General features: G+C 37.2%; 1 protein-coding gene across 1 annotated transcript in view; it reads right to left on the reverse strand.

Moving 5' to 3' along the window:
- Positions 1–8398: 8398 nt before the first annotated feature.
- The window catches only part of NIPBL (Nipped-B homolog (Drosophila)), a 97080-nt gene continuing 81392 nt past the window's right edge, over positions 8399–24086 (reverse strand). The window contains exons 33-46 of the mRNA XM_010008754.1: positions 22902–23010; positions 20957–21093; positions 19494–19634; positions 19084–19177; positions 18822–18976; positions 18504–18594; positions 14285–14458; positions 13558–13748; positions 12718–12825; positions 11250–11450; positions 10712–10858; positions 10178–10473; positions 9706–9880; positions 8399–9097 (exon numbers count right to left, since the gene is read on the reverse strand). Of these exons, the coding sequence (XP_010007056.1) occupies positions 8867–9097; positions 9706–9880; positions 10178–10473; positions 10712–10858; positions 11250–11450; positions 12718–12825; positions 13558–13748; positions 14285–14458; positions 18504–18594; positions 18822–18976; positions 19084–19177; positions 19494–19634; positions 20957–21093; positions 22902–23010 (2250 nt within the window). The 3' untranslated portion in view covers positions 8399–8866. The remainder of the gene's footprint in view (positions 9098–9705; positions 9881–10177; positions 10474–10711; positions 10859–11249; positions 11451–12717; positions 12826–13557; positions 13749–14284; positions 14459–18503; positions 18595–18821; positions 18977–19083; positions 19178–19493; positions 19635–20956; positions 21094–22901; positions 23011–24086) is intronic.

Below are 24086 nucleotides of genomic sequence, written 5' to 3' on the forward strand. Positions count from 1 at the left end.
CTCAGTACTGGGAGTGATCATCTCCAAATGAGAAGAGAGTGCTTTCAAAGGACCAGTTCAAAGCATAAAACAGTGGCTTACACTGTCTTCCTCCAGAGGGGGCAGTGAAGAAATCATCAGTAAGTATGATTTCTGTTCCTGTTGGAAACCAAATCTGGAAAATCCTGGTTTAGCCAAGTATGAAAGTCTCCTTTTGATCACAGCCAGCTGTGAGAAGGAAGATAAAACAGTCAGGGACAAGACTGCCACTCCAGGGCTCATGAAAACTGTATCTTGTTTAGAGTTACAGTTACAGCATCAGTCTGTAAGTCTTAATGGATGTGCTTGGATGTGCAAACGTATTAAAAACAATAATTTAAAAACACACTCCCCAGATGGGATTGGAGATGATGAACATGGTAGTTCGCTAGCAGTTGAGTTACACATGTTACAAAGACAGTGTGCCTGCTCCTCTAAAGGGGCTTTACGTGTTTGTAAGGAATTCAGACCTTGACAGCAGGTGTCTGAAGCTTTAAATGTTTTGAAAATTTAGGGGGGGAGAAAGTGCAGAAACAAGGCATAAGAATGCTGTTTATAAAATTGAATTTAGAGACCCTTTTTTAAAAAATTACTTTGAAACAATTTTTTCTATGTTTTGTACTTTATCTTCACACATTTTACATCTTAACGTATGTTTTCATCCTCAGTTTCTTTGGTACCTTCAGTTAGAAAGCTTAAAAAAACCCCAAAACTATCTTCTTCCAGAAAAAACAAACAAACAAGCAAACAAACAAAAAAAACCTGCAAAAAATCCCCAACATTTTTCTTCCAGGCAGTTGAAAAAGAGAAAACCAAACAACAAAAAACCCCTACAAACAACAAACCAGCAAACCAAAAAGACACATTGAAAACAACACCCACTGCCAAAGAAAAAAAACCCAAGGAAAGAAAATGATTAAAATAGGAAGATAAAAAAGACAAAGTTACAGAAGAATAAAGAATACCACTTTGATAATTTTATTATTCAATATGAAATATTACTAAGGTACTTGGATAGTAATGAAGAAAATTGTACTTACAATTGGCTGCCTTTAGCCTTACATCTTCCGAAGTCTCTTTGTTAGAGCTCTGGCTGAGATACTTAAGCTAAGGGGCTACAAAAGAGAGGTCAAATCATATGAAAAGACAGCTTAAGATGCACAGGACTGGCATCTGTACTGTATTTCAAAAAATACTGCCTCACTAAAGAAAGAGAAATAGGCATATTTCATGGGGAGCACACAAGGAAAAGTAGTTGAATTTTGAGCTTTGTAGGTCCTCAAAGTCACACTCACACCTTCTGAAGATGGAAGAGGTTGTGTTCAGTGACGGAAAAAGCTACTTTAAAGACCCTACACGGGCTTCAATAAAGTGTGTGTGACATTGGAATGGGGACCTGAGCGAGTGGTATTGGAACATGAACCTAAGCTAAGTCTGTGCTACAACTTGTAAACTTCTGTAAGATAAAGGAACAAAGCTTCGATCTTACTGACTACCCACACAATAAATTCAGCCCTGAAACTTACTTTAGAGATCACAGTGTACAGCTTTGCATGAGGCAGAAGAGGTAAGGCATTAATAGAATCACAGAATGGTTTGGGTTGGAAGGTACCTTAAAGATCATCAGGTCCCAATCCCCCTGCCATGGGCAGGGACACCTCCCACTACACCAGGTTGTAGATCAGGCTGCTCTGATCCTCAATTGCAGTATTTTCAAATATGCTAAAATAATGGAAGGGCTGTTCTTTCTCTGATATATAAAGATAAAACAAATAGAAGGAAGACAAGTTCAGAAGGTGCTCCAAGTTGAAAAGGGCCTGCTGAGAGAAATACCTTTCAAGGACCAACTACCTGTACCCTCCTGGAAAATTTTAATGTGTCATTTAAGGAATTAGCCTGTTTGAGTGGGTTTCTCAGCCACCATCTAAAATTGAAGGTAGAAAAAAATTCCACTAACTGTGGAGCATCTAGTACTAGTCAGAGTTGACCAAAGAGAAAAAGTGTCAAGACTATATACATGGTTGGTCTGTGAAGTTTGGTGTGGATGACTTGACAGCTCCACGCAGACTTAGTGACAACTTCTGCCCAAATTATTTCACACAGAAGGGAAGGAATGGAGTCCTCTCTCTCTCTCTCTCGAAGGGAAATACCTTGAAAATAAATTTGCTTTCTAGTTAAAATCATAATCCTGCCCCTTCTTTGTGGTGTTCTGCTTTTCAAATACCACTGATACTTCTAGCAGATAGACCACTGAAGGAATTGGCTATATAAGGAATAAATATCTTCCTTTCCAGAAACTCCTGACACCTTGACACAAGTTTGCTAACTTTGACAAGCTGGGTTCCAAAATAATCTGTTAAAAGTCTGAGTGTTCTGACCTGATACTGAGCTGGTCAGGATGGAGAATTTTACACAATGTGTAACTGCTGTGTTTTGTTTGTTTGTTTGTTTGTTTTTTGTTGTGGTTTTTTTGGTTTTGTTTTGTTTTGAAAATGCCACTGTGTACATTGCAGTTTTGTCGTTTTGTTTTTTTTTCCAACCAGTACTTTTAGACAGCAAATAACAAGAGATGAGCAGTGATCCAAAGCACAGAGAACTTGGCAATACATGAAGCTGACCCGCAGCTTTGTTTGTGGAGATGAAGCAGGACCATTCAGAACTGCAGTGGTGCATCAGAAAGGAGGTGTTCAAGTCTGAATTTGAATTTGAAAATCCATCTCCACAGAGGACTGCTCAGAATCAAAAAAGCTCTCATGAATCTCAAAATAATGGATTTTCTCAAGGAATCATTACACTTTGCTTGCCTGTGCTCACAAAGCACATTCAGTCTAAGCAGGAAGCACAGACCCATTGCATTTCTCCTCTACTGTATTTCTTACAGGGATTGAAGTGCAGGTCAGGTTCTGTATCATTTCTGTACAAGCATAACCCTTAAAAGGAGAACTAATGTGAATTTAAAGACAGAAAGAAGGCTGTTGCCCAAAGGAACTGCAAGTCTTTGGTCTGTGCTTGTCAAGTCAAATTGAGAAGCAGACAAATCTTGTCTCTCAAAAATAAATGAATGTACTGACAGACTTGGGCTGTTTCCAACAAACTTTTGTAGCCCTCTGTGGGTGGGAGGAGAATAGCAAGTAAGAGGCAGGTAAAACAAAGCCAGAAGCTACTGTGGGAGAAGGTGAAGGGGGAAGTGCATTGAAAATGAGCTGATTGAACAGAAATGGTGATGTGGGAGTGAGGTTTACAGCCAGAGCTCACAGCTGAAGGGATGCCCCATGCAACAATGTTAAGTGCTTGTAACTACAGCTTCCCAAGGACAGTGGATACATTAACAACTCCGTTAGTGACCAGCTTAATAATCAATCCCCTGAGGATGTGGAAGTCAGCTGAATCACTATTCTAGTGTTAAGAGATTCAGAATTCTTGTTTACCGAACAGAATCATGATGGAGAAAAGTTCTTTTCAAGCCAAACCAAAATTCTATAAATAGACACTGACACAAGGAGAAATCCTTGCCATGCTGTGTCACGACCTGTGACTGGGGCAGTTACATTGGTGATGTAGTTTTGACATCCCCTTGATGGAGGGTTGTGAAACACACCCCTGAACAACCACCCGCCGGAGCCAGCACAGCTCTGCCCTCCCACACCCTCCAGCTCCCTCAGACCAACCAACCCTCAGGAGGGTTCTTGATTGCAGGAGGATGTTTGCAGGAAACATCGACTTGGGTAGCTGCCAGCAGTGTATGCATGCATGCCAATGGGAGCTATTCCTTCCTAATACAGGGAAATCTAAAACCAGGTGGGAAATGGCATTGGAATCAGTTAGAAATAACAGTTATGGCTGATGGGTTGAACACAGACTGGCTGGAATTCTCTCAGAATAATCCAAAATTTGATTCCCTGGATACCTCAACAGGTGTCCTAGGCATAATTTGAGCATTGTGAGCACCCTGAGAAAGTGAAGTCTATGTGTATTCTAGGATAGTATTCTAGGATAGATTCTAGGATAGTATTCTAGGATAGATTCTAGGATAGTATTCTAGGATAAAAACTTGCAAGTTTCCTTTTGGAAGGGTCCAAACGGAACTCTTGAAATATTTATTTTAAATAAATGAAATATGAAAATACGATTAATTCATTTGTATATAACAACAACACTTTAATATTTAGTCAAGGAACCATGAGATCTAAAACCTCACCACTTACAGCAAGCTCATTACAACTCAGCACGTCAAGAGAACAGATTCTCTGAGGGATACAGGAATGTGGGAGTGCGGCGCGGCTCGTGGGCGAGCAGCAGCACGCGAGGATCTGCAGGACCTGTGCCAGGGGATCTCACTGTCTCTAGGGGCTGAGGCTTCTGGAGTGCCAGGCAAAGCCTCAGGTGTTTGAGTTCAGCTCCACTGGTATCAGCCTGGGGACGGGAGCTCAAACGTGTCAATTCACAGCAAGGATGGGCTGAACTTGATCCATCACCCCAGAACAATGATAAGCTCCTGCACCAAGGCAGAAGGTACTGCTGTGTAATTAGCACTAGGTGAGTCAGACTCAATTAAAACTTTTTGCCATGAGCCACAAACACATTTTAAGAACTATTTCAGTGCTACAAAGTATTTCCTGTTAGAGCTTATGATCAGCACAACCTAAATATCCACAGTGACAATATCCTCACTAATGACAACAAAGTAGCCAAACAAAGGCTGCAATTTGACTCAAATTTTTAACATTTTAAATTGCTTTTTTAATGGTCACACCTCACTAAAATACTTACACTGCATATTGCCCATGCCTACTTTAGAGTTGTTAATATAAGCAATAAAGAACCTCAAACAAATACAAAAGAGAATTACTGAATAATTTAAAAAAATAATTATTTATAGTTAAAGATTTGTCAAAAACTATTGTGATCTTTAAAGCTGCAGATACTGAAAATAATAATTACTCTGCAAATTTACAGTACTGAAGTGGAAGATTAAAAATAATAATTTCATTCTTATTTAGATTGTGGAAGCGTCTGTGTTTTCTTAAAGTACAATATGGCTAGTGTTAATTCTAAAAAGCTTGTCGATATCCCTTTGTTACATAAGCTACTGCAACAAGCTTTAATGTACAGAACCTGTACTCAAAAGGAAAAAGCAGTAATAATAATAATAAAACCCACACTGATTGTTACAGTTATGTATGTAAAAATCTACAGACATGCAGTGAAAAATACTATAGAGCTATGTCAACATGGAGGAGTAAAATTCTGTCACTGTATCCATGACTGCAGGGCAGCACTTCTTTAAAAAACAAACAAACAAAAAAACACACAAAAAAAAACAAACAAGGAAACAACAAAACAACCTTTTTTTGTTTAGGGAAAAAAAAAAAAAAAAAGTAGAAAAAGTCTCATCTGGGTATGTGCTGCTGCCAGTGATGTGGCTCATGCTGGTGACTCTGTGACAGCTGCTCGGTGGCCGAGCACTGTCCCCTCTGCAGCTGCAGCCTCAGGCTTCTGCTGCTGACCCCTGCAAACCATTGGTCCTACACACACCCAAGGGGAATTCCTTTCCCAAAAATTAACACTACCACCTCTCTCACCCGGGTATTACTCTGGATGGCACAGAAGGGGAAAATTCAGCTCTTAACTAGTGAGAACCTTATTCAATTCACTAAGTAATTAACTTAGTAAGTGTATATTATAGCCAACCGGCTCTCATCAGGGTGTGCCCTGTGGCATCTCGCACAACATAGTGATGGTCCACGTCTTCTCAACTAAGACAACTGCAGACTTCAGGTTTCTATTGTTTAATTATATATATATTTTTTCTGATTATTTAATTCCAATAAATACCAAACAAATCAAAATAAAAAACTTTCTTTGCTTTTGGGAAAGCCACATGACCAGGACACAACTTTTATCAACAAGGAAATATTTGTATTACTTACTAAAAATAGGATGCTTTAATATAAATAGCATGAGAAACAGCTAACAGACAACTTCATTTTCAACAGCATCTGTATGAAATTCTTGGGTTTTATCATCTGGGAGTTTCCAGCCCTTCCTAGCAACATGTGACATGTCAAACAACCCCTCTATTCTCAAAGTATGAATTTGCCACTATAAAAGCTGCTCCTGGCCCTGAGAAATGTATTATTTTGTTGCTTGTCACAGAAATGTTGTGTTTCCAGAGCAGCAGAGGAATGACTTCTGCTTTTCCTGCCCCTCCCTACTGTCACAACACCTGTCTTAGCCCAAGATATGCCCCTTTGTGCAGCAAAGAAAACACCATTAAACAGTGACAACAAAACAGGTGCTAAAATATTTCTGCTCAGAAATATTCCAGTGATGAAACAACAAAAAGGCATTTCCCATAGGAACAATTACTAACTACATTCTGAGGAGTTATCAATCATCTCAGTTTCAAGTTTTAGTAGTACAGGAGAATAGTTTGGAATGCTGTTACTATTCCTCACAAACCAAGTAACATTTCAGAATTCTGTAAGCTATTTTAATAAAAGCAGCCTCCTAACACAAATTACATTTTTAAAAGGAAAGAAACAAAGATTTACTGATTGAAGAACACTAGTTACATTTGAAAACACAGCAGGGTTTAATAATCCCCTAAAAAGTTTAGCTGTTTTTAGTTTTACATTTAAAAACACAGCAGGGTTTAATAATCCCCCCAAAAAAAGTCTAACTGTTTTTAGGTTTTGGTGTGTGTTTTTTTTTTTTTCCCCTGCTTGCAAACATCCATTCTCACTCTCTGGGAAGGCAAACTGCTTGTGCCAGGCTGTGGCAATGCAGCTGAAGAAAATGCTTCCAGAAGCTTTCAACAGCATCTTTCTTCAATTTACAAAATGTGAAAACACCTTCAATTAGTAAAAAAAATAGGCTAATATACAAACATTTATTTAAAAAATTCTTTAGTGAAGGAATGTGGTGTAATTACCCAGACTCATACGCACTCACTCCTCAGATACTGGCAGCTACCTCCTCTTGACACAAACCTCTCTGTTCTAACCCAGAGAGATGCACACATGGCCAGCTGGCCCAAGCAGAATAGCCATTCAGCTCTCCCCAGGTTTAAACTACCATAAGGTACCATTTGGACAGCATGAGAAAGAAATTGAAGCATACAAGGAATAAACTATAATTTCTTTTTATATCAAAATGTACTCTTTAAAATGTGTTTGGCACAGTACTAAATCATAGTTTATACTAAATATTGCAGGATACAATAAAACCCTGGAGTTAACTTGTGTTTACACCCTTTAAGGGATAAAAAGATACCAATTATTCAGAAGTCAGCCTATACAAACTGTATAAACAATACTTTATGTCTTGTTTTGAAAACCACTGTTATAGTAAATTTTACATAAAAGACTGCAAAATAATATAAATGGATTTAAACAAATCTTTACAATAAGAAATTCAAATGGAAACAGACAAGTAACAAAGAGAAGTAAAAAAATTTATTGCAGTATTTGTTCCACCAGATTTGCTGGGGATCCCTTTTCTTGTATTATTTCAGGGTGACCTAATACAACAAAATCTACATTTACAAAAACTCCTCCTGCAGATAGGTCATAGATACTGCATGCTTTTTTTTTTTGCTTTTTTTCTCTTTCTCTTTTTTTTTTTTTTTTTTTTTTTTTCAAAAAATAAAAAAGAACATTAACAGACTAATTTCCAACATTCACTTTTTAATTTTTTTAAACAGAAAGGTTTTTTTTCAAGATATAAACAATTTTTTGTTAAGCTATAATACAGTGGGAGTAAAAATGAACTGAGAAGTTTCTGCTGCACAACAGCGAAGGAAGCTCCCACATAAATGTTTACCAAACATTTCCTTTTTTCCTGTGTTCCAGGTTCCATTCTTACTCTTCATTTAACTGATTTTTTTTTTTTTTGCCAGAAAGTTGATATTTCAAGTTTTTCTGTTATTTCAATTCCTGTAAATTTGGCTGCATGTACAAATTCATTAGCTGGAAGTTCCATCCTTGGCGGCATACAGCGATCGTAAAGTCTGCACAACTTTATTAGTCAGCTTATTAGCACTCGTTAGAGCAATTTTTTTGTAAATAATGTCTGACTCTTTAATAGTGTCTACCCAAGGCACCAGTTTGCGGCCATCACGGCGCTTAGCCTCAGTCCAGGAGCCACTGTAGGAGCCTGCCATCCACTGAACACTGAAGCCATTGCTGGTTTTCTGTACTACTCTTGCAATTTGTGGTCGGTCTTTGTACTTTGGACAGCAAATAGCGATGACATCCATGACATCAACACTTTCATTCATCTGTGCTGCCAACTCCGTAGAGTCTGAATTTCGTTTTGACCTTTTCAATGACTAAAACATTGGGGGGAAAAAAGACCAAGTGTTACACAAAAGAACTTCAGTAAAATTATTGCTTTTATTGCTTTTAATCCCTTGACGCCGGGAGTTGGGATTTCCCGGCACACATTCCATTGCCGGCAATGAGACGCACCGTGACCGCCAGCGCCAAGGGGTTAACATATCCTTGTAAAACCACATACTCTTAATTTGTACCCGTGTCTTTATCTCTTATTGATATATAAAATTATATACACACGAATCATAAAGCTACATAAAATCTTGGCAACAATAAAAAGAATAACACACAGTACATTCCAAAGGAAAATTAATAACTTTTTATACGGGATAAATCTCATTTTCTAGTTTGTTTTTTTTTTATTGTCTTTTTTGTTAAACTTTCTACAAAAGTTGTATAAACGGTTAAGTAGAGAATCTCTATCTACAAAATGCTTTCTTTTCATGTGGATTACATTACTTGGTGTACATTTAATATAATAGACTGACATTTATAAGCACATAAAAATCATTTTACGTAATACGCTGCGAAATACGTTGACTCCTCCTCCGCCTCACCCCTGAAGTGCCTCCTCCTCTATCCTCCCCATCACTTTCATCGTCCTCTGTCTCAGCTGCATTGTTTTTAGGGCTGCCTCCTCCAAGCAGCGAGGTAATTGCTTTGTTCCGAGCATTTGTGCTAGCTGACACCTCTCCATCTTCTTCCTCTTCATCAGGATCCAAGTGTTCCATAAGGAGCTTGAACTATTAAAAAAAGCAGGTTAGTCCACACTGAAACTTTTGAAGTAAGACATTTATATCAGACTGCACTAGATAAAAAACAAATGTTGAGGTAAAGAAATGGGGTAAAACAAATGGCAGACAACTCTGAACTTGAACAGCTTATGCTGTTTTGCTTTCCTCTCTTCTTTTTAGTAGGTATGTAAAAGCTTTTGTTCCGTGCTTACAACATTTCGAGTTCTCTCTAACTGGTGTTTGAGGAGTGGGGCTGAGGGTGAACACGCTAGATCTAGTCTGTGTTCCTATGATGGAAACAGTCAGGGACAAAGCAAACAAGTCATATGGGAGAGGTATACAAGATACATCCCAGAAATTAAAAATACTCCATAAAGATCAATATTCTTTAGCTGTAATGGACTTTCCTTGAGCTTAAACATATTACAGGTCTTTGAAAGGTAGTCAGTCCTGTGCAGCATCCTGAAAGGAAGAAGTGAGTTACCCACAGACACATAAGATTACCAGGAATTTAACATGGGGAATGTTCACCCAATACATCTGCATCTACTCTCAAATTTATGCCGTTTACTCGTTTGAAAGGATTTCAGTTTTTTTTGCAAAGCAACTTTACTTACATCTAAGTACTGTTTTACTATACTCCTCTTTACTTCTTCAGTTATCTTGGAATTAGCCATATCACTCCGCAGAAAATCCAGAGTTTGTTTTGGATGGAAGTGCACTCCTGTCTTCCTGTTTATCGCTTTATCATAAACTTTTGCAGACTCAGATGGAGAATATTTCTGAATTTTACTGTTTAAAGAATAAAAGAAGGGAAGATCTTTTAAGTGAATTCCTAAGTAATGTCGAGGAGAAGCTTTTAAAATCTTCACTTTAAGTAGATATATTTTAATAATTCCACATACAATAAACATTCTGGTAAGAAATTGAATGATTGTTGTTTCTAAGCCAAAGGTTCTGTTTTTTCTCTTACACAAATCTATTGCTAAAACAATTAGTTACAATCAACTTAAAAAAAAAAGTTGCAAACTTAATCCTTAAAAGGAACTCATTAGGAAACAAGATGGCCTATTATCCAAGCATCCTTACCTATCAGAAAATCCACAGAGGTTCTTTAAATGCTGTTTCAGCATCAAAAGTAATAGTATGCCTTGGGAGACATTTGCAAATTCAATTAAAGGAGCTGAATTTTCTGGTAAACATTTCATTACAGCATTTATATCATTTTCTTCATCAGAATCTGAATCAGAGTCTGCTCGTTTCCGTAACCTCCGAGGCTTAGAAGCTTCCTCCTCACTTTCACTCTCACTACCACTGTTACTGTCACTCTCAGTCTCCTCATCTGATGAAGGTTTTCTTTCCTTTTTTTTGTCTTTCACCATTGACTGCAAGACAGAGAATTTAACATAAATTCCAAGATTAGAGTAAGTAGCATCACGCAAGTGTCTAAAAAATTATGCAGACCAGAACAGAGAGGATTGCTTGTTTTTAACTACTGGTTACAAAGTGATGCTGCTGGTCTCTATCATAATAATGGTGCTATATTCACTGAGAAATCAACCAAATTACAGAGAAGCTGATGTCACCACCATAACAAATACACTAAAACATAAAGGGACATACCTCTTTAAATGACTGCAGTAGGTTGCTACCAGAAACTGATAGTGTAATGTCTATATGATGCATTATGAACAGTGGCTCTTCCTGCGTTTGATAAGGAAAACAGGCTAGATTGTCTGCTATGTACAAGAGCATATTCACCTCCGTCTTCTGGAATGGTAAAAAAAAAAAAAGTAACACATGAATACACATAAAGTATCTAAGACAATCACCCTGTGTTCCTAACAGCCTAGAGCAAAAATATAATTACAAGTTTTATTCTATGTATCTCCCCCCACATGTATATATGGAAAATTCAGTCATACCTGAATATATACTATTTCTGATCAGTCCAAACTGGCTATAGAAAGGTACAGAATGATGGAAAAGTAACAAATACATTCTATTATATTGGTAAATATCTTATATTACTAAGCAAAACAAAGTACATTAGGGAAATCAAGCTTTCAATAATTATGTCACACAGATACACGGTAAAATGAGAATTCAAGCTGGCAACATAATTTGATTTCTTTTCAAGTGAAGGAAATGTGATGCTTACTGCAGTATCATCAAAGAGGTTGAGTAAAGAAATTAGAAAGGCTCGTCGGTGCTGACGGTTCCCTCGGATCATAGAGTAGAGGTGTGAACACAATGCACTGGATGATTCATCATGTCTAAAGCCTCTTACAGGATCTTTTGGGCAGGTATTAATCGCTTGCTGTACCTGGTACGACATCTTCATACCAGCCACTGCTTTCATCTGAAATGGAAATGTATTTGTTTTCATTTAAGCCACTGCTTTCAAAGCAGCAGAGCTTACTCCTTTTAAGTGATGCTCATCTGAAGCTTAACTTTAAAACACAGACTGAGGCTACTTTCTGAGTTGGCAAGTACATTTAAACAGAACTTGTGGCAGAGATCAAAATGTCTAGTGAATTGCATTCACTGTAAATTCTGTTAGGAACATGCAGCTCATCTGTTTACCTACTACAGCCAGGTATTCCCATTTAAACAATTTTCAAGAATACTGCAGGGTTTTCATACAACAACAGAACACTTTACCAAATGTGTATGCTTGACGTCACTTGCAGCAAAACCAACAACTGAGTCCATATTAGCACAAAAGGACTAATAAAAACAAAATGGGGGGTTGCCTGTAATTTTCAGCTGATTTTACTTACTTTAAGGCTCCTGCTCTAGGTTTCAGAACAAACTGAATATTTAGGCTCTATATCTAACTGTCCTCATGCCTCCTCTGCTGCTGTTCAGCAAAGCTGTCTCTTCATCCATATATTGATTTAAACAGCAGAAAAAAATTGCTATGTAGGGGCTATCAGACTTCACCTATTGGATTAGGTATCTGCTTAGGTGCCAGCAACACTGCTGGGCTGCAATCTCAGGGGAACACAAGCAGATATAGGAGTCCCACAATGCAACACACACATTGAGCCTTGACCTGGGCTCTCTGAAACAAGGAGGTGATAATTCAGCTCAATTACAGATCTCAAGCAGAATTATTTGCACAGAGCCACAACTCCACAAGTTCTCACTTAGCCCCCAGATTTCCCTTTCAGCATGCTCACTCCAGTCCTATGCTGCTTCTGCTTAGATTACAACTTAATAAAGCCTTGATGCCTTCATGTTATAATACAAATAAATTAAGAACTGTTAGAGCTTTTACAGGGTGTTCTCATCCCTAATGCACTGATACAGGAAAATAACTGCTAAACATTCTGACACCTACCTGTCCTTACCTCTTATAAAATAAATGCTCTCAAGTACTATTCAGTGAGGAACATACTACTTCAAATTATAGAGGAAATCAGATATTACAAGAGACGCTTCAAATTATTACATTCTTTCTATTTTTAAGACAAAAAAAAAAAGAAAGAGTTGAGATAATCTTACAGCTGCTTACAGTAGTTCTTTGTTACTTTCTATTCTTTTTCTGCAGCTGATGCATACTCAGGTGTTAAGCCACTAAAGAGCAAGAGTATTTTGTAAAATGTTAAATTAGAATTACTTACATGAATGAACCCAGCATATTTTTTGTCTATTTCCACCAATTGTTGATCAGCTTTGTTTCGCATAGAGGGCTCTGGATCTGTGCCCATAGCAATTAAGTATGGCACACACTTGAAAAACAAATGAAATTATTATTCAGAGTCATTGCACCTCCTCTTTCTCAGTCTTTGTTCTTCTACTATACAGCTTACTACCTGACTACTCTTTGCAAGCAAATAGTTCAAAATTCATGAGACACCAGCGTTATAAATGATAGTCACGTGAGGTTTCAAGTAGTATTTCCCTTTCTCTCAAACTCTGAAGTCAATTTACAGTACAAAAAACACCATTTAAAAAAAAAACAGAACCCATGACTTAGGAATGAAAAAGCACAATTTTTGCAGTTATGAAAAATAATTACAAAAATATTATGTAAGCAAAGAATAATGGAAATTATGTCAGAAATTCTGACAGTAACTGTGACATTCCATGGAGTTTGGAGGACATGGGGATTGAGGTAGAGGCAAGCTGACACTTCTTCCAGGATAAAAAAAATCAAACGAAGACAACAACTTGGCATAGACCTGAAATTTGTAAATGAAGTAATGCACATTTGCACATGCTTTTTAGGCACTGGCTGCGCTTTTACATCTTGATCCACCGCCAGAAAATACAGCATTTGGAATTTCACTGGCTAAAGAACACAGAACAGATTTCAAAATACGCTTTATGTAACGGCCCCTCGCTACAGTAAGAAATTACTGTAGTATTGCTGGAAGAGAAAAACTGGAAATTTATGTAGCATGTGATAAAACCTCTGAAAACCTAAGTGAGAAAAACACCCATCATAAAAGCCTACCTACCTGAACAGGATGGATGAGACCCTGGTTTAACGTCAGTGCAATGACATTTAGAGCAAAGTGGCGCACACTGGACTGGGTATGAAAGAAAGCCTCAAGGACCTGTTTGAGATACAGCTGCATGATGGAACTACTCATCCCTGAGGAAATATCACCCATTTCTTTCAGGTCTTCCTGTTTTGCTACTTTTTTCCCTGCAAAAAGGACAAAACCAATAGCTCACTCAGCACAGTATTACCATTTGCTTTGCCATTACTTCAGGCATGCTCATTTTCAAGCTTTACAACACAGATACATTCCAGCTGTCTTCAAATGTGTTTATGATCTCATGAAACATACAGCAGTTTCATGGTACATGTACATAAAAAACCTAAGGATATGACTTAAATTAGAAGTTTAAGTTTTTTTATTTTTATTTTAAAAATTTCTTATGTTTTATAATTTTCTGTCTGCAAATCAACATTAGAGGAGATTTTGACAAAAAGTATTACTACCCTCATTACAGTGACTATGCATTCTGGATTGCTTCCAGGATTTATACATGGTGAAATTAAATAATACACCTATCACACGTATATCCCTACACACATTATGAACTTCTGAAAATTATTTTTAAATACTTTGAGTACAACATTACTGATGTGACGACAATCATAAGTGACACAGTTCACCCATAGGGTAACTGTATGCAAAAAAGCCAGGTTTTGCGTGCACAGAACTCCACACTTACAGTCTCTGTCTGCTTGCTGCATACGTGTATCCTCCTCTTGCAAGTAGGTCTGGAGGTTTTTTAACACCTGGATTTTTAGGTTTACTGAACAGTTCTTATCTGAAAGAATACTGTTGTACAGAGTCTTCACTTCCTGTTCAAACATTAAACTTGGGTGTTGTATGAATGCAAATCCTAACGGTGGGGAAAAAAAAGGTAATATTTAAAATTATTGTATTCTAGAAATTTTATTGAAATTTACCTCCTCCCAACACCATAGATTTTCTAGTCTAAATAATATTTCTCTTCTATATGGACACCATCCAGAGCTTACAAGGAGTTCTGTTAGCCATGACAGTTCAATTAACTACAACTCTGTTTGACAGATTGGTGGTTGACCCAGGGCAGCTGCACTAGGAATGGGTACAGGTCTGAAAGTGGTCTGCATCTGACTGACTTGGAGCTCTCACAAGAACAAGGGAGGAACATTACTAAAAATTACCCATTGTTTTTCTAGTACATCAGGAGAAAAACATTCTAATGAAACTGTGAAAAGTTGTTCATATGGAGGCAGAGCAGATGTGTAAAAACTGATAAATATAAAAAGCATTTAAAAATAAAATCTTAGAAGAAAAAAAGCCAACAAACTAAACACAGAAGAAATTATACCTCTTTCTGACATTATTCATATACCTATTTAGGACTTTTCTTGAATACTATCTGAAGCATTCCCAAGACTACATCTGTCAGATGACAAACACTACAGAACTGTTTTTAAGCTGCAGCATTACCCTTGTCAAGGAACTGGTTGTCCTTTAGTCTGTATTTCATAAAAACCTTTCTTTGTAAGTGGCAGTATATACCATTTTAGATCATATAGGCAGATTTAGAAGTGCTGCTGGCTAACTCTTGTATCATGAAAACCAGTAATAGGTTAAATAGGTTAAATTGCATGTAACTATTTAGTTTTTTAAAGACTGTTCAAGAAAAACAAACATTAAATGTATTTTTTATGATCAAGGAAACTAAGATTCTGGATGAAGAAAAAGCGTGAGCCATAAAAGAAAAATTTTGGGGAAAAAAGAAAGGAAATAAAGTTATACAAAAATAATATATAAAAACAGATGTAAAAAAGGGAAGACTGAATTTAGTTTTTAAAATACACACAGAGAAAAGACAGTGTAGATAAAGACTTACTCCAGGGCAAGATCTCAGTGTGTTTAAGATCTCTTTTCAATTTCAAAACAAGAAGTAGAAAGAAGCAGATGAGGTGGAGGGGAAACAGGAGATAAAGGAATGATGGTGGTCTTTGGAGTATCTGGTCTAATTATGCTCGCTATACAGGCACATATTGATGTTTTCAACTTGATTACCTCTAAGCAAGTCCAACCCATTTTTTAAGGTTCATTTAAAAAAGGAAAGTCATGTGTGTAACAGACCAGAACACTTTTTTTCCTTCACCCATTTAAACAAGTTTAAAACAACAGTATTCTTGGGGAACTCCTATTCTTCCCTCCCCTTTAAGTGGGGAAGAAATCTTACGTGGTGTAAGAACTTGTCATAGGAAATGAAAAAAGGCATCTGCTGTGTTCTTTTAAGGACTGGCTTCACAACTCAGGACTGAGTCTCTACCACTTACCTTCATACCTTTCCTTTCACTCTGTTAAGAGTTTTAAGATTTAGCACTGAACTTTTCTGAGCATATTACTTTTAGCTAAATTTGCTTACAAAATTTTGCATCTTAAATTTGCCTTGCAAGTACACATCTGAAAGACAAGCACACTCATAACAATGAAGCTTATGGTTAAGCTTAATCTCTCAATAGCAATGACACATCCCAAAGACCACTGGGTGTCCTTACTGAAACAAGATTAATAATACTGACAGGAATGGCACACTCTTCATGTGATGCCTTCATTATCTGTAGTAGCTTGCTGGTCCTTTTCATCTTACTGCTGCACACAAATGTTGAATGGCTTTGACAACTTTATTACCTGTATGTATGGTGGAACTTTGCACTGTCTACTACATCTCCTTACATCCAGTATCCTCTAATAAAGGAACCAGTACTTAGATATGATCAAAATATCACTGAAAACAGCTGTCTGAGTTTAACTAAAATGGGGTCTGACATGCTGACAGGCAGAGAAAAAGAAATTCTGAAGAATGTCTACTGGCAGCCACCCCACTTCCCCCCCCCTTCCCTCAAGCTGATCACAGTTCAGTCTACAATTAAGAACATTTTTGGTGACTTTTACCATCTCCACATCAATGAGCAAAACCATCATGTCAATGGTTAGGAAGAGAGTCCCTGTCCCATGTGTGATATTCTGCAGAGGATAATTAAATTGGACTGGATTACAGTAAGTATTGTGCACCTTGTCTAGAAAAACTCCAACTAGTCCAGAAAACCTTATAATTGCTGCTGCAAGAGAGGCAACTCTAAAGCCAGTAATCCTGCTCAGCTGTTTGAAATATAATTTCTCACAGAACATAAAAAAATGGTCAGTCTTGGTCCTTATCCTCAGAGCTCTCCCTTGGCTCAACTGCAGTGGGATATCTAGAAAGTGACCTAAACAGCAATATAGAGAGGAAAATTCTTGTCCACAGTTAAACAATACAATGCAAGCTCATGTGCCTCAGAGACAACTCTCTTTAGACTCTGCCACAATCACGAACTAACTCTTCCAGAAATTAAGACCTATCTGCCAAAACAAGATTATATCATCTGTACAGATTTTGTCCTTAAGCAGAGGTTGAACATGATACAAACCACTCAACAGCAATTCACGTACTACTGCAAGTCACTGAAATACCATACTGCTGCCTTCAGGTAAAGAATCTACTTACAAGTGAAATACAGCTTAGACTGCAACATCATCTTAATGTCTTGCAAAATTTCACAGAGCACCCCTCAGTTGGAATAAACTGCCAGAGTTCACTTAACTCCTGCATCTGCTCCTACGCTCAATTTTCCGTATTAGGACCAGCACTGTTTAATGTTTTAATCAGTGACATGGACAGTGGGATTGAATGCACCCTCTGCAAATTTGTAGATGACACCAAGCTCAGTGGTGCAGCTGACACACCTGAGGGATGGGAAGCCATTCAGAGGGACCTGGACAAGCTCAAGAAGTGGGCCCATGTGAACTTCATGAGGTTCATCATGGACAAGTGGTGTTGTAACCACCAGTATCAACACAGGCTGGGGGATGAAGGGATTAAGAGCAACTCTGTCAAGAACTTCACGGTAGAGGTGGATGAAAAGCTGGACATGAGCCAGCAATGTGTGTTCACAGCCCAGAAAGCCAACTGTGTCTTGGGCTGCATCAAAAGCAGTGTGACCAGCAGGTTGAGGGGGGTGATTCTCCCCTGCAACTCTGTTCTGGTGAGACCCCACCTGGAGTACTGTGTACCGCTCTGCAGTTCTCAGCACAGGAAAGACACGGATCTGTTGAAGCAAGTCCAGAGAAGGGCCACAAAGATGATGAGAGGGCTGGAGCACCTCTTCTATAAAGACAGGCTGAGAGAGTTGGGGTTGTTCAGCCTGGAGAAGAAAAGGCTCAGGGGAGAACTTACTGTGGCCTTTCAATACTTAAAGAGGGCTTTTAAGAAAGAGGAGGACAGACGTTTTAGTAATGCCTTTTGAGACAGGACAAGGGGCAATGGCTTGAAACTAAAAGAGGACAGATTCAGACTAGATGTAAGGGAGACAATCTTTACAAGGGCAGTGAAACACTGTAACTGGTTGCCCAGAGAGGTGGTAGAAGCTCCATCTCTGAACACTGAAGGTCAGGTTGGGCAGGGCCCTGAGATACCAGATCTACCTGAAGATGTCCCTGCTCACTGCAGGGCAGGTTCGACTAGATGACCTTTAAAGGCCGCTTCCAGCCCCAACATTTCTATGATTCTACGAAAAGCAATATTTGGTGTTACAACAAACTTTCCTAAGGAGAAAAAAACCCATATATTAGTTACTCTGGAAATTACCGCACTTGTAAACTTTTTCATGCATTAAAAAAGGCATTCACTGTCAAAATCATCCATTCTGCTGCAGAAGTATGCAACTAGCAAACCTCTGACAACTCTTCCACAGCCAGTTCTCAAAAAAAACATGCAGTAAAATGTGATTTTAAGCAAGCTCCCCTGCCGCTACACAAATACATGAAATCCTGCTGATACACATGGATTTTTATTATGGCAGAACAAAAAAAACCACATCACTATTAAAATTTCTTACCAAGGCCAATAATTGCTTTTGTCTGTACTTCTTCATCTGAATGCTTTGTAAAATACATCAGCAGTTCAAGTACTTTATCCTTTATGTTAACCTGAACAAATTAAAACAAAACATAGCTATTTGAAGCTGCATCTGACGTTTTTAGTCTGTTATAAAAAGCATACATATAAAAAATAAAACGAGAAACACAGCCTATATATTGTATGCATTATGAAATAATATATACCTTTGAGGTACTAGGAATAATACGCCTTTGAAGTAAAGTGGATTACTCAATGAACTATCTAAGACATGGAGAGTAAATGCAAGTTATTTTACCTTACTGTTGCCCTTAAAATCTTCCTGATCAAAATCAAAATGCCGACACAGTGCTCCAACAGTGAAAAGTGATCGAAGGAGTGCTGGTTTATTGGCAGTTAGTATTGTACTATTGGGGTCTTCTTGGTGTTGACTTTTTAATTTCAAAAGTGCACCTACAGTAAGATAAAGTTTTGATCAGTGTTTAATTTTTATGTGCCCCTAAGATAAGACTTGTAGCCGAAACTGAAAAGTGATAACTACATGTTGTGATTTTACTTACCATAGTATCTATTAAAACAGGCCCACACAAATTTATAGTTCTGGGTAACCTTGTTCACAACAGCTCCAAGACAGCTTACACAATGCTGAACAACCTAGGGAGCAAAAAAGAACAAAGGACATACACATTTAAAATTTAAAATTAAGATTGTTATGAAGTTATATAGGAAAAACTATGCTGAACTAAAACTAACAATCCAACAGATGTAACATTCATTTCATAGACTGATCTGAAAACCTGCTCAAACTTGTTAAAATATAGCAGCCATACATCCAAACTCCAGTTAACCAAGTACACTGATTTTTCATGGCTCAAAAGTTACCTTCCCAATGAAGACAGACTTTCTTTAAAAAGCCACGTATCTCACAAGATTAAATGGAATCAAATGAAGAGCAGCAATTTAAACTTACTGTCATGCCGTATTTGATGATAAGTTTCATGAGGTCTTCCTCAATAGTGGCAAGAAAGGTCTCACTTGGGTGCTCCATTAGTGGCACGACAAGCTCTAGGATTTTTGCAACATTGCAGATCACCATGAAATCATTCTGGGTCTGAAACAAGAGTGTATAGCGTTCAACACTTCCAAGCATGTTCTCTGTAAGCTAAGTATTACTAATACACAGACAGTAAACAATCCCAGCTCATGTAAGATATTTGGTTAAGTCCTAAAATAACATTTATATAATTTACAGCTGCTATTAAATTACATGTTATTATAAAAGCTGGATCTGTTTTCTATAAAGAAGTTCTGGGGAATAAAAATAAATCTGTACAAGCAGAACTTCACCTTTCATCAAGGCTGTGACAGACCTGAAAAACTTCAGTCCTGATAAGTTTTTTTGAATTCTACAATAAATCTGGGAAATCAGCTCCTGATACCTGCACACCAGACAACACACACAATGCTGGAAAGATGTGTCATCAACAAAATGAAGTTGTGCTATAACTCCATCTAGCTTAAACAAAGTGTGCCTAAATGTAAGAATTACAACTAAAACTATTTTAATTGTAAGGTTCTACACATGGGTCAGGGGAATCTCAAGGACAAATATGGGTTGGGTGCAGAATGCACTGAAAGCATCTCTGAGGAGAAGAACTTGAAGGTGTGTTGGTTGATGAGAAGCTCAACATAAGCTGGCAATGTGCGCCTGCAGCCCAGGACATAGTTGGCTGGCTTTCTGGGCTGCATCAAAAGAAGTGTGGCCAGCAGGACTAGGGAGGTGATTCTCTCCTTCTGCTCTCGTGACACCCCACTGATAGCACTGTGTCTGGTTCTGGAGCTTTCAGTAGAAGGACATGGACCTGATGAGGTGGGTCCATAGGAGGACCACTAAAACGGAGCACCTCTCCTATGAAGACGGGGTGAGACTGTTGGGTCTGTTCAGCCTGGAGAAGAACAGACTTCAGGGAGACCTTACAGCATCCTTCCAGTATCTGAAGGGGCTACAGAAAAGCTGGGGAGGGGCTTTTTACAAGGGCATGTAGTGAGAGGATGAGGGGGAATTATGTTAAGATGAAAGAGGGTGGATTTGGATTAGATATTAAGAAGAAATTCTTTAAAGTGAGGGTGGCGAGACACTGGCACAGGTTGCCCAGGGAGGCTGCGGCTGTCCCATCCCTGGGAGTGTTCAAGGCCAAGTTGAATGGAGGTCTGAGCAACCTGGTCTAGTGGAAGGTGTCCCTGCCCATGCTGGAGGGGGTTTAGAACTAGATTATCTTAAGGTCTATGATTTTATGATGCCCATGAAATAAACCCCATTATTGTAACTTTTGTTTTCCTACCTACAATTTCATCAAGTACACAAGACAGCCACTAATTTTCATGCTTAATTATCTGGGGGAAAAAAAAAAAGACTGATTTTTCTCTACTTACACTACATTTAGTGGTCAGGTATGGTTGCATGGTCATCGCATGCTTGACCATTAGCTGGGGCCTGATTTTGCTGAATAAGAACAAAGTGGTTATGCAAGCAACCAAGCGACCAGAATTCACACCTTTGTTGTCGGAATCTGCAAAAGATTAGAAAATACAAAAATGGTATGAAATCAAAGTATATTTGAGCACGTATAAACATGTGGCTTGATTTAATTATATTTAATTACATATGTTTTGGTTTTAGTGATTTAGAAGTCTGAACAATTTTTTTTTAAGTAGTTCTGTTATTGTGATTAGCTAGTGAAAAGTAGGGAAACTTCATTATTATACCGCACTCAAAAGCTCTTAATGAACCTAAAAGCAATGATTTATTACCATCAGTTTTGTAAAAAGGGATTCTGTAACAGCAATGTTTTGAGATAATTTTGAACCACTCTTACAATATCATAAAAAATAAAAAAGAGTTAATCTACTGGGTTGTAAATAATATTACCTGATAAAGATTCCTCATATTTAAGAATGTGCTCAACCAAATTGTCAACAAGTTGAGTACAGGCTTTCTTCACAGGTTTATATGAGGCATCCTCTTCTGACTTCAACAACTGCAGCAGATGAAACAGAAAATTATTCAGTATTAAGTACGCATTCATTTACATTGGATACATGCTGATTTTAAAACAATTACTACACATACACACGGATATCACACTACAGAAGTATTTATTTAACTTCTCCATAAAAGTTAGTGCCAGGAGAAAAAATGCAGAGAAGTAAAAAAATTAAACCAAAATGTGTGAGAAGTAAAGAAAAATTAACTGCAATAAGAAAGAATAAGAAATACTGATCTTTGCATTGGGATAAAAGCAAACTTTGAGCTTAAAGAAATAATACTGAAAAAAATAACGTAATCATGTTTACCAGCAGTAACTAAAAGGAGTTAGAAGGTTTTTAAAACACTTAGGAAAAAAATCAGTAAATTCAAAAGGAATGTTGTTTATGACCATAAGCAAAAATACAAAATAAAGATGAAACATAGTTTTATAAACATTTTAATCAGTTGGCCTTCTTCTGTATGACTTCAGGTACTGAAACTGTGTCCATGAAGATCTTTCAATACCTAAGGATTGAGACCATACTATATGGCACTCCAGGCTAAAGCAAAATCAAAAGGGTTTTTTGCCTGAAATTTAACCAGTGTATACAAGATGCAGAGGAGAATAATCATACAGCTTGAAGAGACAGAAATAAATCAAGATCAATTATTGGAAAAATCAGAGTAAAATATAATATAGAAGTAACCCATACTCTGAAGATTCACACTTCTATAAACAGTGTAACAAATATATTGGATGTGGAAACACACTGATCTGCCATTTTCAAAAATAATCTTCACACTAGATGCCTTATTTCAGAATTAAGTACCTTAGCTGTGGAGTACAGGTTATGAAGTGATTACTGGGGAGTGTATGAAATTAAAACCAAAGAAATAAAAGCTCCCCCATACCACAAGTATTTTTCAAACAGATCACATGGTAATACAGAAACTAACTGTCAGAGATAAAGAAAACTGCCCCCTCAAAGATTAAAGAAAAGGTCAGATGTTTAAAGGGCATTAACTGAAGGGCTGCTCTGGTAATGCCAGTTCTATATGTTTTACTACCAAAATAAATTATAAAGGTCTAATAATGACGGTATCATATATTCAAAATTCATTACTTTTTTAAGTAGTTCTGTTATTGTGATTAGCTAGTGAAAAGTAGGGAAACTTCATTATTATACCGCACTCAAAAGCTCTTAATGAACCTAAAAGCAATGATTTATTACCATCAGTTTTGTAAAAAGGGATTCTGTAACAGCAATGTTTTGAGATAATTTTGAACCACTCTTACAATATCATAAAAAATAAAAAAGAGTTAATCTACTGGGTTGTAAATAATATTACCTGATAAAGATTCCTCATATTTAAGAATGTGCTCAACCAAATTGTCAACAAGTTGAGTACAGGCTTTCTTCACAGGTTTATATGAGGCATCCTCTTCTGACTTCAACAACTGCAGCAGATGAAACAGAAAATTATTCAGTATTAAGTACGCATTCATTTACATTGGATACATGCTGATTTTAAAACAATTACTACACATACACACGGATATCACACTACAGAAGTATTTATTTAACTTCTCCATAAAAGTTAGTGCCAGGAGAAAAAATGCAGAGAAGTAAAAAAATTAAACCAAAATGTGTGAGAAGTAAAGAAAAATTAACTGCAATAAGAAAGAATAAGAAATACTGATCTTTGCATTGGGATAAAAGCAAACTTTGAGCTTAAAGAAATAATACTGAAAAAAATAACGTAATCATGTTTACCAGCAGTAACTAAAAGGAGTTAGAAGGTTTTTAAAACACTTAGGAAAAAAATCAGTAAATTCAAAAGGAATGTTGTTTATGACCATAAGCAAAAATACAAAATAAAGATGAAACATAGTTTTATAAACATTTTAATCAGTTGGCCTTCTTCTGTATGACTTCAGGTACTGAAACTGTGTCCATGAAGATCTTTCAATACCTAAGGATTGAGACCATACTATATGGCACTCCAGGCTAAAGCAAAATCAAAAGGGTTTTTTGCCTGAAATTTAACCAGTGTATACAAGATGCAGAGGAGAATAATCATACAGCTTGAAGAGACAGAAATAAATCAAGATCAATTATTGGAAAAATCAGAGTAAAATATAATATAGAAGTAACCCATACTCTGAAGATTCACACTTCTATAAACAGTGTAACAAATATATTGGATGTGGAAACACACTGATCTGCCATTTTCAAAAATAATCTTCACACTAGATGCCTTATTTCAGAATTAAGTACCTTAGCTGTGGAGTACAGGTTATGAAGTGATTACTGGGGAGTGTATGAAATTAAAACCAAAGAAATAAAAGCTCCCCCATACCACAAGTATTTTTCAAACAGATCACATGGTAATACAGAAACTAACTGTCAGAGATAAAGAAAACTGCCCCCTCAAAGATTAAAGAAAAGGTCAGATGTTTAAAGGGCATTAACTGAAGGGCTGCTCTGGTAATGCCAGTTCTATATGTTTTACTACCAAAATAAATTATAAAGG

This window comes from Chaetura pelagica, unplaced genomic scaffold (genome assembly GCF_000747805.2).
Source record: "Chaetura pelagica isolate M959 unplaced genomic scaffold, ChaPel_1.0 scaffold31, whole genome shotgun sequence".
Taxonomy (NCBI): Eukaryota; Metazoa; Chordata; class Aves; order Apodiformes; family Apodidae; genus Chaetura; species Chaetura pelagica.